At 35.4% G+C, this 16,603-nt stretch overlaps 3 protein-coding genes across 5 annotated transcripts; 1 reads left to right on the top strand and 2 right to left on the bottom strand.

Moving 5' to 3' along the window:
• Positions 1 to 1,260: 1,260 nt before the first annotated feature.
• Positions 1,261 to 5,513, bottom strand: LOC123686200 (transketolase-like protein 2). Its single transcript, XM_045626214.1, has 5 exons — positions 5,238 to 5,513; positions 3,530 to 3,865; positions 2,679 to 3,444; positions 2,252 to 2,518; positions 1,261 to 1,776 (listed from the first exon to the last, which is right to left on the bottom strand). Exons 1-5 carry the CDS (start codon positions 5,342 to 5,344, stop codon positions 1,369 to 1,371), a joined length of 1,884 nt encoding a protein of 627 aa, XP_045482170.1. The 5' UTR covers positions 5,345 to 5,513; the 3' UTR covers positions 1,261 to 1,368.
• Positions 5,514 to 6,419: 906 nt separating this feature from the next.
• Positions 6,420 to 16,501, top strand: LOC123686199 (fibulin-1-like). Of its 2 annotated transcripts, none has more exons than XM_045626213.1 (19): positions 6,420 to 6,440; positions 8,336 to 8,470; positions 8,538 to 8,718; positions 8,896 to 9,058; positions 9,327 to 9,402; positions 9,455 to 9,680; positions 9,736 to 9,889; positions 9,949 to 10,058; positions 10,150 to 10,320; positions 10,380 to 10,520; positions 11,198 to 11,350; positions 11,405 to 11,641; positions 11,700 to 12,077; positions 12,940 to 13,074; positions 13,127 to 13,281; positions 13,332 to 13,537; positions 13,596 to 13,735; positions 13,822 to 13,948; positions 15,881 to 16,501. In XM_045626213.1, the coding sequence occupies exons 3-19, from the start codon at positions 8,661 to 8,663 to the stop codon at positions 16,284 to 16,286; spliced, it is 3,036 nt and encodes a 1,011-aa protein (XP_045482169.1). In that variant the 5' UTR covers positions 6,420 to 6,440; positions 8,336 to 8,470; positions 8,538 to 8,660; the 3' UTR covers positions 16,287 to 16,501. The 2 variants fall into 2 exon arrangements, with proteins under 2 accessions (XP_045482169.1, XP_045482168.1); XM_045626212.1 differs by lacking the exon at positions 6,420 to 6,440 and adding an exon at positions 8,069 to 8,276.
• On the bottom strand, positions 6,510 to 7,854 carry LOC123686201 (multiple coagulation factor deficiency protein 2 homolog). Of its 2 annotated transcripts, none has more exons than XM_045626216.1 (4): positions 7,626 to 7,854; positions 7,102 to 7,343; positions 6,891 to 7,039; positions 6,510 to 6,770 (listed from the first exon to the last, which is right to left on the bottom strand). In XM_045626216.1, exons 1-4 carry the CDS (start codon positions 7,722 to 7,724, stop codon positions 6,592 to 6,594), a joined length of 669 nt encoding a protein of 222 aa, XP_045482172.1. In that variant the 5' UTR covers positions 7,725 to 7,854; the 3' UTR covers positions 6,510 to 6,591. The 2 variants fall into 2 exon arrangements, with proteins under 2 accessions (XP_045482172.1, XP_045482171.1); XM_045626215.1 differs by having other exon boundaries at positions 7,102 to 7,346; positions 7,626 to 7,853.
• Positions 16,502 to 16,603: the final 102 nt, after the last annotated feature.

Genomic DNA, 16,603 nt, shown 5'->3' with positions numbered 1-16,603 from the left:
ACAATAACTTCTTCGAGATACAACGACTGATTTACTACCTCGAAAAAGATTCGAACGTTAAAAAAAATATTGAATAATGAAACTTACCTCATTAAAATTATCCGCTAATCAAACGGAAGCAGATGAAAAGTTGAATTATGGTGATGCGATATTTTAAAAATTTAACTTACTGTTATAATAACTAGACAACGATTTACAATCCGATGTTTACACTTAGGGCACTAGGACAATACTGATTTTGTTTCCGCAAAACACTTTAATATAAGAGAAAATAAGGAAACAAGTAAATCAAATTTTCCCTATTTCGAATTGATAAACGGTCTATGGAAACCTAACTACCACATCAAATTTTCGATATCGTTTATTGTATTTCTATGTGAATATACCGGAAATCTGTTTGAAATAAACGATATCAGTTTTGTATACGGAAATATGGTAACCAACCTGTATTCTCCCTAGGGAAACAAAAACATCACGTGCGGACTTTCAGAATTTTTGAAAAAAAAACTGCTCTTTAATTACTTTATTTTATATAGAGTTTTTTTTTAGATTTGCCGCTTATAAAAAAAATTAGGCATATCTAGATCCTATTCGATTATTTTTTCATTTTTTATATGTTTATATAACAATATATATTTTTTTTATTCCTAAAATGAAAATTATTACTTTTTTCACATCGCCAACTCTTTCAGCCTTTTTTCTTCCATTTTTGATCTTGTATAGTGAGCGATTTTTTCTTTCAAAATGATAATTCCTTCCAAATTATACCATTATTCAAACATTCTAATTTTGAATGAATGGAGATCTCAGTTGACCAAACTAAGTATTCACGACATATATTTGAATTGCCGGAAATTGAAAATAAGAGTTTGCTTTATCTTAATTTGATAGCAAGTCTGATATGGATATGCCAAAGGTGTGAATAAAACCTAATGATTGTTACTTAGTAACATACATTTCTATCAACATATTTCACACTATTTTCATTTTGATATCAATTGAATTGATCAATTATATTATTTCAGTAAAGCATAGTCTTATTAGAAATGTTAATTCATTTTGAATCAATCATTATTAAATTTTATGAAGTGATTCGATATTTCTAGTTTTTTTTTCTGGAGTAATGAGATTAATCCATTGAAATATATTTACTTCAGGTCCCCTATCCTTTTTATTATGTGATAAAACAATTTCTGTAATAAAAAAAAAGACTAGAATACACAACTCACGAAATAATTTATTGCCAATAAAAAATTAAACTAATCAACAGATTTTTATTTAAAAATAGAACTCTCCTATAAAATTCACCAACATTTAATCTGGAATGTTCAAAAATTACAATACGAAATTTTTGGAAATAGTTATTGTTTAGTACAATTTGATCAGTTCTCTGACAGCATTAACAATCTTCTTGGCTGAGAGACCATAATTGTCAATAAGCACATTTGGAGGTCCAGATCTTGGCACCTCTTGAACTGCAAGATGTTTCACGATTATGTTCCTTTCCAAAGCTACAGCTGAGAGTACAGCTTCTCCCAAACCACCTTCTGGGTAATGGTCTTCGACCACAAGTATAAGTCCACCGCATTCTTTTGCGTTCTTGATGATTCCGTCTTTGTCGATTGGTTTTATGGTGAAGGGATCCAACACTCTTGCACCTACACCTCCTTTGGCCAATTCTGTTGAAGCATTCAAAGCTTCTTGTAAAGTTACACCAGCCCCAATGATCAGTACTTGATCTTTCATAGTCTTTCTGTGGATCATAGCTTTTCCAATCTGAAAATGAAAGTAGAGTCAAAATATATCAGAATACCTTACTGTATTTTTTTGGCTTAACATTTCCCTTCAAAAACACATTAAACTGTCAGTCGTACTCAGATGACGTGATTTCTTCACAGAAGCACGTCATCAGTGACGTCACAGCTTGTTGAGGAAACTTGTTAATAAGTCATTTGACAAAAACCCCAAAAATGAACTCTAATCATTACAATAAGTATTGTATAGTACCTCAATATTGAAGTACAACAACTGTCACTCCAGAAAGATTTTATGTGTATGCATCTACGAAAGAAAAGAAGTTCTCTTTGGATTCTCTTGTCCTTATGAATATATTGTTAGTGTCATATCAAATTATATATTAAGTGAAACTAAGCAAATATTCCTTTTTTCAAGGTTGGTGCAGTCAAACAACATGAAGATTTATCTTCACTGGAGGTGAAATGATGAATGATGTGCTTGTGTCCAAACTCACCTCAAAAACTTGATCGTTGGAATAGAGAATAGGAGTTGCTGGTCTGCTGACTCTTGTGAAGGTAATACCCTTAGTGTTGGCTGCCAGCTCAATGGCTCTTTCAGTAGATACTGCATCTCCTGGGTAAAAGACCGTACAGCCTGGAATGCTTCTAAACAATGCCAAATCTTCTAGACCCATTTGACTTGGGCCATCTTCTCCTATACTAACACCACAATGACTTCCAACCACGTTGATGTTGCTTTGTGAAATTGCTCCCATACGAAGCTATATAAAAAAAGGAGAATTGAAAGTCGTTCAAATAAAATTTATCCCCATAAAACAATTAGATAATCAATATATATGCTATCATTAAAAAATATGCTCGCAACATAAAAAGAAATTTGGTATTTCGTAGATTCGAACCTTAGCCAAAACTTGAACTCACCTGATCAAACGCTCTCGTGAAAAAGGTGGCAAAAGTGGAGACGAACGCCACTGTTCTATCTCTGCACGCAGCTCCGATGGCGGTTCCAACCAAACTTTGTTCAGCGATGAAACATTCGATGTATCTGGTGGGGTCATACTTCCTCAGATTTTCCGAAAATGTTGAGTTCTTCATGTCACCATCAAGAGCTATAACACGTGGGTTTGATTTGGCTATTTTAACCAAAGCTGAGCCATAAGCACTTCTTGTAGCTACCAATTCTCCCATCTTGTATGAAGGAGGACTGGCAAGTTTGATGTTTGTGATGTCTACCACTGGTGCGTCATCTTTCAGAGGTTTCAAGGGGTGGATTTGTGCATTTGGGTTCTTCAAAAGGCCTTGCAAATGTTGGACGACTCTGTCTGCTTGGTCTCCAAGAGCTTTACCGTGCCAATTCTCCAAGTCCTCGATTTTTGGGAAATTTTTGCCTTTGAAAGTTTTCGCCAAGACAGCAGTTGGTTTTTCTTTGGTGCTGGAGGCTACATAGAATGCTTTGACGAGCTGTTCGATGTCATGACCGTCCACTACTATGGGATTGAAACCGAAGGCTTCAAGGCGTTTACGATATGTGTCCAGATCGTGGCCTAAAGCTGTTGGTTCTGATTGTCCCAAACGGTTGACATCGAAGATAACGCAGAGATTGTCTAGTTTGTAGTAGCTTGCGAATGCTAGGGATTCCCAAATTGAACCTTCTGCACTCTCACCATCTCCAATCAGACAGTATACTCTGAAAGTAATTGCAACAAATCAAATTAAATTGTTATTCACGAAATTTCGATTTTTAAAGATTAATTTCCAACAACGTTATTTACCTATAGTTTGCTTTATCGTAGTTTTTACCAACATACGCCATACCATTGGCAATAGCCAAGCCCTGCCCCAAAGACCCAGTTCCTACATCGATGAAATTCAAACGAGGAGTTGGATGTCCTTCTAAGTCTGATCCAAATTTCCTCAGGTTCTTCAATTCTGACACTGGGAAGAGGCCAGCTTCAGCCCAAGCTGCGTAGAGGGCTGGTGCAGCATGACCTTTGGAAAGAACGAATCTATCACTTGATGCATCTCTTGGTTCAGATACTTTGTATCTCATTGTGTTGAAGAATAACACAGACAAAATTTCTGCGATTGAGGAGCATGATGTTGGATGTCTGTAAATAGAAATGGATGTGATTATTTTATTTGCAGAAATAATATTTGCTTATTATTGGTAGTGTGAAGGTCAATTTTCGAGCTCAGCGAAAACGAGGCACATATTTATTTCTCTATTATTTTAATCGTCAAATAATTGACACCATTTCTTTTAATGGAAGAAAGTTCATTAATTGCTCTTTCGAATCCATTAAAATTCTTGAAGAAATCGTGCAAGCCAAATAATAATCGATTATGGTGGATGCGCCAAAGGATGTTGATAATACTTTTGATTTTCTTTATAAGGAAAATCTTTAGGAGGAAAATATCATGGAGCTTAGTTTTATAACTAAGATTCATTTGATAAGATTTTGAATGTTCCATTCAAAAAATTCCTTCTGATAAGCACAAACTGTGAAATTCCATACGATGAACGAATATGGTGGATGCGCAATCTAGCATTCATTACAATTTATGTTCTTCATGGAAAAAAATCATAAGGAAAATATGGTTCCCTTGTAACGTTTAATTTTATAATCAACAAAATCTACTAGATAAAATTTCGAATGGTTTGGGATAAGCGTTCAAAAATTTTTCCTCCTGATAAGCGGGAATCTCTTATCACTTGTGGTGTGCAGTGGTATATATTATGCAAGAAACGGAATTTCTAGTAATTACCAGTAATTATTAAACCCAACCATACCACATACATACATTTTTTTGAAGAAATATCACTGAAAAATAATATAAAAATTATTTAATTTTTGAGTTTTTTGTCTTATAGGTATTTATGGAAATACCACATTTTCAATTATTTAATTATTATTATTATTATTTGAATAGTATTGAATTATTGGAAATGTATTTTTGTAGGTATTTCCAACAATACCTATAAGACAAAAAACCCAAAAATTAAATAATTGTTTGGCATTATTCATAAAATATTTCGGTGAATAATTTTCGAATGATGTGTGCAAAGGTTGAAATTTACACATTACAATTACAATAACGAACTGATGGGTTGACGGATTTGATTGTTCCTTGAATTATTCAGCTTATAAGGATTTTGTAATTAATTATAATCCTTTCTAAATCCTCTTTAGGCTATAAACTTAATGGTACACAACTTTCAACTTCAAATTCGAAAGTACCGGTATCACGTGATATTAAATAATTATCTAACCCCCTCCAAAATAGTGCCACCGGTTCAAGGGTGCAAAAGGAAATTAAGAATCCTATGAAATTTCAATGATAATAGATTTAAATCACCCAAGATTTTCACTGGAATTGAACCTATTTGATGTTCCATTGAATCGAATGAACGTAGGTTATTGTAAAGTCAAATATTGATCAAGATGATGGTGCATTTTTTTACAAAATGATTAAACTCACCCGGATTTTGCCGCTTGTGTTGATGCTATGGAATGTATTCTTATTTTATTTGCGATGTCTTTCAAATCGTCCACTGTTTTGGCTTCCAATTTGTGATAGTTCGCCATAATTTTTGATGGATCAACTCAGTAAACTACAAAATTGCGCCTTCGTTGGCGGTGCAACTCCAACAAGTGGTCCCCCTTCTAGTTCAATCACTAGGTATTCTCTGCGACTGCCTAGTTTGGGTGTTTATTGACCAAGAGAGGGGAGATCTTCAAATCGGGATCTTCGATTATTCTAAACAAAAACTGGTATTCAATTTTCATATATGGTAATTCTCGTAACCCAAAGGGGCATATCAAGGTGACCCTTAAGTTGATAACTCCAATCCCTCGACGAACGTAAAATTTTCCTGTTATTTATGTGCACTGTTTCCAAAATAACTCTTTTCTTAGATATTATAATTATTCTTGATAGCAGATAAATAGCTTTAAAATGTCATTTATTCCTCATTCTTTGTCTACAAGAAAAAACTTCATTACTTACATTTCTAAAATGAACACGTTTATATTCCATTTTATTTCCTCAATTTTGGAATGAGTTCGAGGTAATGAAAAACCAATATTTCAGACTTAATCATTACAAAATTTTCTCGAAATATGCAAGTTTACACTCTGTCTGTATTAAAAATCAAAACCGCTCATAACGAACAAATTAATTTATATTCTAGACCATGAATTAGAATAAATTTTTCATCTAAAATACTATAATCGATCTTATATTCAAAATTGTCATTTTTATGAATTATATAAACGTTTTATGAAATTGAGATCGAATAGAAATTTGTTTGAAACATTTCGCTGTTGTGCGTCCTTTAATTTAATAAAAAAAATTCCCAGTTCAAAATTTTTGCGTAATAATATTTGTACTTAATTTAACGCAACTTTGTTTTCATTTATTGCGAAAATGCCTTTTGTAACAATTTTCGTAGCTAATTTAAAGCAAAATTTCTTTTCATTTATTGTAAAAATTCACGAAATTGCCGTATCCATAAAATATTTATCGTAAATGATAAATATACAGGGAGTATCAGTGTGAAAGCTTTCTTATCTTTATAACAATGTTATATTCAAGGAGATAATAAGTTAAAGGTCATTTAAGTGGATGATTTGTAAGTTAGGGTGACAATATCTGGTAAATTTCATTTAAAAGTTTAAAGATGTAAGTTTATTTATGATCACCAATCAATTCAATACGAACTCAAGGTAATGAATAAATAAAAATTGAAAATTATTCAAAATTTCCTTCTTTATTTTACAAAAACATAAATATCAAGTAACTAAAAAATAGACAATTCAACATGAAATCAGTTCTATGGATTATTGGTTTGAGCAGCAGCTTTTTGCTGTGCTTTAATGAACTCTGGATAATCAATATAACCATCTTTGTTTCCATCATCTACATTCAAAATTGGATCAATGAGGGTTGTCAATTCTTCATCCTTGAAAATTTTATCTTCTGCAGGGCCATTTGATTTGTCCTTACCTTGATCTGAAAGAAATTCATGTTGCTAGTTGTCAAATTGAAATTTATTCCAATCAACTGAATTTTAAAGCACAACATCACATTGTATTTGATGTGCATTAATATTCCTTTAGGTATAAAACTCACCATGCCAGTGGATGAGTGATTTAATTAATTCACAACCATCCAACTTATTATTATTATCTGCATCATGCAATTTGAAATAATGGAATTGCAATTCTTGTTCGGACATTTTGCTAGTATCAAGTGGCATCTCCAAGTGTTCAGCTATATGTCTAAAAGGAAACATATTAGTAGTATTGCATATCAATATGATAATTCTACTGAGGTCACTTACTCTTTTTCATGGGCCATATTGGCAGCATTCAGAATTTGTGGTTGTCCATGGTGACCATGACCATGACCATGTTGAACTTGAGGTACTTGTTGATATTGAACAGGAACTTGTTGCTGCTGAATTGGAACTTGTTGCATTTGTGGTACCTGCTGCATTTGAGGTACTTGCTGCATTTGTGGTACTTGTTGCATTTGTGGCACTTGCTGATGGATATTTCCATGTTGAGGTACTTGGTACTGTGCCTGCTGAAAAAAATTATCTGAACAGTTGTTCGGAATTGATATTCTGGACATCAATGGAAGTCTTTGGGGGAATATTCACTTTTGGTTAAGTCAGCATAATAATATACGTACACGTATGTCAACTTTGATGTATACTTTCACCTGTTACATCTTTGTTTTTATGTTTTAGAGAAAGATCTGAATGAAAAAATGGAATGTGAAAATTCATTCCAAATTTTGAAAAGAATAAGGAAAAATGATAACATATGTGAAGTAACAGTATTTTGAATTTTACGATCATACTTGATAATGTTGAGGAGGAACTCCAGGTGCTACACGTTGTCCATTACAAAATACACTGAATGAACTCAGAATTAGAAAATAACATAGTTGAGAATTCATTTTAACTAATAATTCTATATTAAAAAATTTCGTTATTGGGGATATCGGACGGAATATACCAACATTTTCAAATAAGAATTGGTTTGACAACTGAAGGAACACGTAACCAAACTTCGTAACTACTAGATACATATGATGCGTTCCGTATCTTCGTTATCTGTGCCTACCACCTGGGATTGGGATTTGTTCGTGAATAACGGTTTAACGATAGAAATGCAGGTGGCGCTGTATGTTTTTTATTTGAAACTTCTCAAACATCCATTCTTTTTACTTTACTTTGAGCGATGGTTTCGAGAAAATGCATTGAATCAGAAGAGAACATTTGAGGAACATTTAAGGAACTCAAGAACTCACTAAGAATTCCACCAATTCGGAAATAATGTTTTTCAGAAACAGAGATAATTGATTTATTTATCCATCAATTATTGATATTGTATTTTTCGCTGTAAACGAAAGGTTGTGAAATTTTGCCAGGAAATTATTTGTTTTTTTGGTAGTACGGTCTTGAAGTTTTATTCTTCACTAAAATTTTAACTTGTGTGAAAAAAAAAGGTAAGAAAATTCGAGGAAAATATGTTATGAAGTTATTATTGCTTTGTGATTTCTTTCAGGACAGCAAAGCGGTTAAATGTTTCGATTGTATGGTAATCAGTAGAATCAAGGAGATCTTTAAATAGGCCATTCTTGATAAATGTGCGTCTCGTATTGAAAAATTGTGCAAACATAGATTACCCCTAGAAATGCAGGTAAATTTCGATTGATGTGAATTTATTATAACTTAACAGTGAATGAAAATAATCTTTATTTGAACAGATGAGACATTTATATTGACGGCCCTTCGGAAGATGGTTAGCATTGAGTCAATAAAGCCGATAAGCATTTATGAATTTCAGCCAGTCTTTTTGAAGAATCACAACGAAAAGGACATATAAAACCATGCTATTTCGAACAAGTTTGTTTTTTTTCCTGTTGTACCAGCTCAATTATTCCAGCGGTGAGTTAGAAAGTATTAGAATATTTTGAAAATTTACTCCATTATAACGTTTTCATTTTGATCTCCATATTCAGTATGCAAATGGTAAACCTTATTTGGCCCATTGTTCAAACTCTGAATGAAAAATTATAAATTCTTTTTACAACGTTCACACCCAATTTGTGCATTTCATTTCAGCAATCGATGTTGGAATTATTAAGAATTGTTGTGGCTTGGGAACAAATCACTCTTTAGCTGGGAATCAATGTAATACCCTTAAGGCACCTATTCCAGGAGTGAGTCAAGCAGACTCAGAACAATGTGTGCATTTTGCTAATGCCTGCTGTTCAACGAAGCACAGGTTTGTAAATATAAATTTTATAATGAAATAGAAAACTCGTTGAAAATCCACAATGAAATTGTCATTCCAAAGGAAACCCAAAAAGACCGCCAAAATTCAATTTTACGCAACATTTCATAAGTGACGTCACTTGGAAGTATAAATAATCAAATGTCATGTACAAAAGCGTTTTTTTCTCCATTCTCAATTCTCCAAGCATTAATTGTATCATTCTGACTGGAAATCCTTTATAATAAAAATGAAAGAAATATATTATTGTATATTGCAGCGAGTTAGAATGCCAGGCAGGTGAAGATCTTGGTTTGTCTGGTCAAGATTGCAAATCAGCTAGTGGGAATAAAAAGGTTCGAATTTGACTATTTTTTGCTTAGGTCTTAACTGTTCTACTGTTTGAAGGTTTGTTGCGAATCTTGCGTTCTTGGCAAAGCAGCTGCAAGTAGTGATCCGTCCTGTTTAGATCTAGGTTTAGGACCATCTTTTGTGAAATGTTGTCGAGTGACTCTCTCCACTACTACAACTACAACCACTACTACGACTACTGAAGTTTCTGTCCCTGTTACAACATCCAAAACTACAGTAGGGCTAGAACTATCTTCTAAAAAGCCATCTAACTATATACCCTGTAAGTTTGCATAAAATATAAAAGTTCTTTTTTAACTGCTTTCAATTTTCCAAAGCTGTGAAGAATCTTTGTGAAGTTGAAGATATATGTGCTCAGATTTGTATTCCTCTTGGAGACTCTTACAAATGTGACTGCAACAAGGGTTATTCTTTGATGGACGATAAGGTTTCTTGCAAGCCAGATCAGAAAACTCGGAAAGCAATAAATAGGTGAGAAGTTAAAAGATCTTTAAACGATATACATTCAATCTACTGACTTTCTACCATAGGTGTGATTTGAACAATCCTTGCGAGCACGAATGCTTAGACACTGGATTTGCTGTCAAATGCTTGTGCCACGATGGATACGAGTTAGATGTAGACAATACTTCTTGCAAAGGTGAGAAGTTTGTTATTGATAGTATTCGATATGTCAAAGTCAAATTTCTCAATTAACTACAAGAACATCATCAAATTTTTTGTGTATACAGATATCGACGAATGTGCAACGAATTTGCAAGAGTGCACCAAGGATGAAATTTGTGTCAATAGTGAAGGAAACTACTACTGTGAAGATCCCAACTATACAGATACCATTAGTGAACCAGAAAAGAAATGCCCAGTTGGTTATAAATTCAACGGTCAAAGTGGACTTTGCGATGGTGACACATTTTCAAATTATCAACTGATTTCATTCCCATTAATCTTCTTCGAATTTCAGATATAAATGAATGCGAGATCAGTTTGTTATGTCCCAGTTCCAAAACTTGTAAGAATTCAATAGGATCTTACTCGTGTCAAGGGGAGGATATAACATGCCCGCCAGGTTTTCATTACAAAGCTGCCACTGAAAGCTGTGCAGGTAATTTTTTCATATACTTGATGATATTTAAAAAGGAACACTCAGTTCTCCCTCACCTCCAAGTTTCTTTTTGGTCTACTTTATCGGTTTGTAGATTTTGAAATTCATTGGGTTCTTAGCATCCTGGAAATAGCTGGTGTTGTCCTCTTGGTTGATCCTTGCCTCTAGTTGGTCTTCTTTTCTGTTCAATACATCTATATTTCTATAGGACTCCAATCTTTCTTCCTAGCACCTTCTAGACATAGGATTTTCTTGAGATGTTTGCTGGTATAGTATATCCAAAGTCGCTTGGAGGAAGCCTGAATATTTCGATTATACAAGGGTTCTCCAAGTTTCCAGGAATTCCTTTGGGGCCAGTGAATTTTTTGCCTGACAATACTAATATTAATAATACTAATTGAATGCTTATTTTGCCAAAATTATCCTCTTCTTCATGACATCTTTATATTTGTTTCAAGATGTAGGTAATAAAACTTTACAACTTATTCCAAAGTTGTAATACACCTCTCTTGGAGTTCTTCCTAATTTGGTATTACAGAAGCATTGGAGTACATTGATTACTCTTGAAGATGAATTCTGTTAACGAATAGAGTAGAATTTTTATGTTAACTGTTGAAGTGTTATGTAATATATCTTGCAGTTTGTTGTTGCTACATTAAGAAATATATATTTTATAGATATCGACGAATGTATCACTGGTGAGAACAACTGTAATAAAGAATCGCAGATTTGCATTAATACGAAGGGCAACTATTCCTGCGCTGAGAAGGTATCAACGAATTTCTGTCCCCCAGGATTCAAGAAGAACCCCTACACTCAACTCTGCGACGGTAATAAATAGAGTATATAGTACCATAGCGATTCTGATGCTATGCTCATTTTAGATATCGACGAATGTGCTGACGATATACCTTTGTGTGCCCCCACGGAACAATGCATCAACGAGAAAGGCAGCTATAATTGTGTGCCAAGGTTTAAACCCACATCTCCCACTATTTTGGCTCCAACTCGACCTTCGACTCCAGCTTACACTCGCCCAAGACCTTCAACAACTACCACACCAAGACCTTTAACCTGCTCCAAGGGTTATACAATAGGTGCCGACGGGCGAACTTGCATGGGTATGTTCCTCTATTTATCAATGCTAAAATTCGTCCTTATCCTGTTATCATTTTCCAGATATCAATGAGTGTCAGCTTGGTATCCACGCTTGTCGGGATTCCCAAAGATGCGACAACACTGTAGGTTCTTATCATTGTGTTAGGATGGCTGGTTGTGGAACTGGTTATACTTACAACTACGCTCAAGAAATATGCGAGGATGACGATGAATGTCAATTGGGAACCCATAATTGTGGTGGTCTTGGTAGCGGGTTCAAGTGTAGAAACACCCAGGGTTCTTACAGATGTGATCCGGTGAGAAGGACCAAGCCTACTATTCCAGTTCAAACGACTGCTCGTACTCCAGTTACCAGAACTACAGAACTCACTATTATCAGTGGACAGAGGAGGACTTGCCTACCTGGGTACATTATGAACGTTAGGGGAGACTGTGCTGGTGAGATTTTTTAGCATTTTCGGAATATCTATCATTTATATACTCCGTTTTTTGTATTTCTCACTCGAACCTCCAACCAAAGTGAGGCTAGCGATACCTCTAGATCATGAATACATTGTGCTGAAGACAGAAGCCCTAGTTATCTTGGGTTCTAGAGTTTCAATGAAAATGCAAAAGCAGACATCAAAGGTCTTTGTGTTTTGAATTTTCTGCTGGCATGGGGAAAGTATTACATGGTAGGGTTTCTAGAATTTTCTGCGCTCTACACTTCTCCAACTGCTCAGCTTCAGTATAGAACTACTGACGGGATATTGTCGGTAGAAACACCTTCTCTACTTGTCGGCAAATGATCTTTGCAAAGTCTGCAGACCTGCAAACTGCTGACTACAATGACTACAAATTGAATCTCTTTACCTACAAGAATCGTTATTTCTCCTGAAAAATTTGACACAGACCCTTCAAACAAACGTTTTTTGAAGAACAAGCTCTGATCTAAAATATGATGAAATTTCAAGACTGTATCTCTCGTCTAGGAGTGGTGGCAGGCTCGAGAAATTTTCATTTTTTTTCTGAAGATTTCAGTTTATAACATTCAATTTCTGAAATTGTCGACAAATCGCCCAACTGCGAGCATTTTCGTGATCTACGCAATCGAATTAATTAATAAAAACGTACAAAAATTCCCTGAAGGAATATTTAATTATCCTTAAAAAAAATATATATCTTGTGTCCAGGTGAGTCTGTATGGTAAATAATTATCAATGCTGGTTCTGACTTATCAACCTCTGAGAGTTGTAAAAGGGGCTATGAGAGTCAGGATGAAAAACACCAATCAAACACTATTATTTATTACTTATTTTAGATGTGGATGAATGCCAAAGTAACCCTTGCGGTAGAGGGTCTACTTGTTTCAACGTTCCAGGAAGGTATGAGTGCATCAACAGAATAGAATGCAAAGCTGGCTATCAAATCAACGAAGCTGGAGATGGCTGCGAAGGTATAACTATTCCCAATCGTGCAAACCTAACCTATACACAATTTAATTCTAGATGTCAACGAATGTACCAAAGGAACTCACAAGTGCAATCCTACTCAGTTGTGTCAAAATGGTGATGGATATTATACTTGTGTTTGTCCACCAGGACACAGCTTCAATTATCAATCCAACAAATGTGAAGACATAGACGAGTGTAAATACTATAAGGTATAAGCAAATTTTTATTAGTCCAGTTTTAACCTAACTTGCATTTGTAGGTTTGTTATTTCAACTCGAAATGCATCAACACAGTTGGTTCGTACAGGTGTGAATGTAAAGATGGTTTTCGAGACGATGGAAGAGGATGCCAAGACATAGACGAATGCGCTTTGTCTCCAAACTTTTGTGAGCATAGATGCGTTAATACTTGGGGCTCCTATAGATGTGCTTGCCAGGCAGGTTTCACCCTAAATCGTGACAACAGGTATTTCAAGCCTCAAACCAGTTCAGAAAAGTCTAAATTCATCTACGTCAATTTTTAGGACTTGTACTGATGTAGATGAATGTGAAAGGTTCAAAGACGAAAAATTGTGCATTGGGCCTTGTGAGAATATACCTGGAAGTTATAGATGTACTTGTCCAAGCGGATATAGACTAGGAAATGACAAAAGGAGTTGTCAAGGTGAATTTTCATGCAAAGAACGATATAACACCTCATCATTCTGAGATAACTTGATTCAAAGTTTTACATTTATTTATATTTTCCAGATATTGACGAATGCGAGCATAAAGTATGTCAAAATGATAAGGACATATGTATTAATACAAGGGGAAGTTATAAATGCTATACTATTGACTGCCCAAGAAATTATATCAGAGATTCTCGACATAAAAGGTAATAGTTAGAGGTTATCCTCGAACCTTTACGGTGTACAGTTACTCCAAAATTGTAAATTCACGTTAATATCACTTTATTGTAAGTACCTACTTCACTAACAAATCCCGGGTGTGGCACACAGATGGCAGCGTTAGTGCCAGACCACTTTAGGAAGGCAAGCTTGACCAACCAGCTTATTATTTAGATCTGACCACAAGTGACTACTGCTCCAGGGAAATAAATTTGGCACTAATGAATACAGAGACAAATCTTTGTACAAAAAAGGTATTGCAAAGTTAGAGCAATCATATTTGTTGTTAACAGCTGTTGGTCCTGAGCCATTTTGTGGTCTTTGAAAAGACCAATATAAGGCAGCGGTCCAGCAATAGGGGTGGGATAATAGAAATGACCTCTGAAGGAATACTCCGGGTCTTGCTCTGGCAATTAAATTTGTGGTGCTTTCATCGACCTATACCAGGAAGCTCCTGAAGCTACCACGAAGTGAACTTCGGGTAATGGTAGGACTGCTGACAGGACACTGTAGGTGCAAGTAGCTTTTGTACCGCATGGGTAAGTCAGCAGATGAGATTTGCAGACTCTCTGGAAAGAAAGTATGATCAGCTCAAAGCACCGGTTCTGAATGGCCGGACTCTGAACTTTTCCAGTGAATGTAAATATCTGGATGTAACTCTGGATAGTAAGCTCAAGTGGTGGAAACTTAAAGACAAGACTCTTTCCAGAGCCACTGCAGCCATGTGGTCTGCAAAAGACTCTTTGGAAACACATGGGACATGGAACCGAATATGGTACTGTGATTATAAACAGCACTAGTACGTCCCATTGTCACCTCTGCGTCTTTAGCATGGAAGACAAACACCAAAGAGGTCATCATAGCTATACATACAACTCCCACAGCAGCTCTGGAGGTTATACTTGATTAGCCTCCTTTACATTTACATGTGAGGAAATGTAGCCTGCTGGAAGCAATAAGGATACCCCGCAATGGAAAACTCTGTCCGGGAAACTGGAATGAACAGTAATCCCTGGAAAGTGAGCTATCCATCTTGCAAACCAAGATACTAGCTGTCTATACTTGCGCCCAAGAGTGTCTTAAAAGAAACCTCAAAGGGGCTCGTATGAACATCACTATGGAAAACCAAACCACGCTGAGGTCCCTGGAATCATATAGCCAAGGGTCTCTATTGACAAGGAGTTGCCGTAATATCTTCAAACAACCGGCCAGAGGCAATAAAGTAACTCCACTATGAGTACTGGGGTATTGTGGTATTGAAGGAAATGAAAACGAGCATCTATGTTGATACCTGTTGGTTCTGAGCTCTTCTGTGGGCTTGTAAAAGATCAACAATGGGAGTGGGACAATAGCAAAATCCTCTGTAGGAACACTCCTGGTCTTGCTCAGGCAAAGAAATCTGTGGTGCTTTCACCAATCTATATCAGGAAGCTTCTGAAGCTACCACGAGCTGAGCTCCGGGTAATAGTGGGACTGCTTACAGGAAACTTTCGGTGCAAATATCTTTTGTACCGCATGGGTAAGTCAGCAGATGATTTGCAGGCTCTGTGGAAAGGAGGTAGAAGCAGCTAAACACTTAGTATGCAAATGTCCGGGTTTGACTGGGAAAGTCAGTTCTGGATACTCACGAAGTAATAGCCAAGGCTCCTAAGGATGTCGTCGGTTTCGTTAACAGTATCGACGGCCTCCCTGGGTTTGTATGAATAGGTAGAGAAGAACATAAGATCAGTTTGATCGCACTTCCTGGAAGTCTAACAGAGCCACAACGATTCAGTGAATATTATTATTATCATATTTGTTGACGAATAAAATAGAATTTTTAAGAAAAAATGTAATGGTGTTAGTAGCTAAAATTGAATGAAGTGTATACTATACAATTTTATTCGAAAGTCTGACCCTAATAATTGATCTGTTTTCAGTCGTTGTAAAAGACCTGCAACGTTGTGCGATGCTAGAGATCTAGAGTGTATCCTTACACCAGAACAATACACGTATCATTTCATAGCTCTAGTATCGAATCTACCGATACTGAATGGTCACATTAGCCTTTTTGTAATAACTGGTCCAAGATTTGCTAGAGCTAGGACTGAGTACAGTTTCAGAATAGTTCATGTCAGCTGTCCCGAAAGAATACCAAAAATAAACGAGAATTACTTCAGAATGGACGTGCAGAATTATAACGCTATGAGACTATTCTTGACCAGAAGTATACAGGGGCCACAAGAAGCCGAATTAGAAATCCAAATGAAATTGTACAACAACAATCAACTCACCATGTCTGCAATTTCTCGTATTTTCATTATCGTAAATGAGTATACTTTCTAAAATTTTTCGAATCGACATTCTTTTAACAACCATGACATAAATTATTGTAAGTGTAACTATTTAATTTTAGTCGAGTAGAGTATGTTTTTTTTTTGACTAGTATAATTTGCCTTGATATCCGCTTCACAGAATTTTTTTTTAAATTCAGTATTTGAACACTGTGAATGATTGGTAAGAGTGGTATAGTGTTTTGGTTCAATAAAACACATTTTTTATTTTGTTATTTATTTTTCCCCAAGGGCGTAGATCTTTTTTTTTTCTTGGAGGGGGGAATTTTTTTTGACGACAGCGTTTACTCATATCCGTAATGTGAGAAA

The sequence above is a fragment of the Harmonia axyridis genome, chromosome X, assembly GCF_914767665.1.
Source record: "Harmonia axyridis chromosome X, icHarAxyr1.1, whole genome shotgun sequence".
In the NCBI taxonomy this organism is placed as follows: Eukaryota; Metazoa; Arthropoda; class Insecta; order Coleoptera; family Coccinellidae; genus Harmonia; species Harmonia axyridis.
Note: the sequence above shows the minus strand (reverse complement) of the source record. Positions and strands in the feature narration are given on the sequence as shown.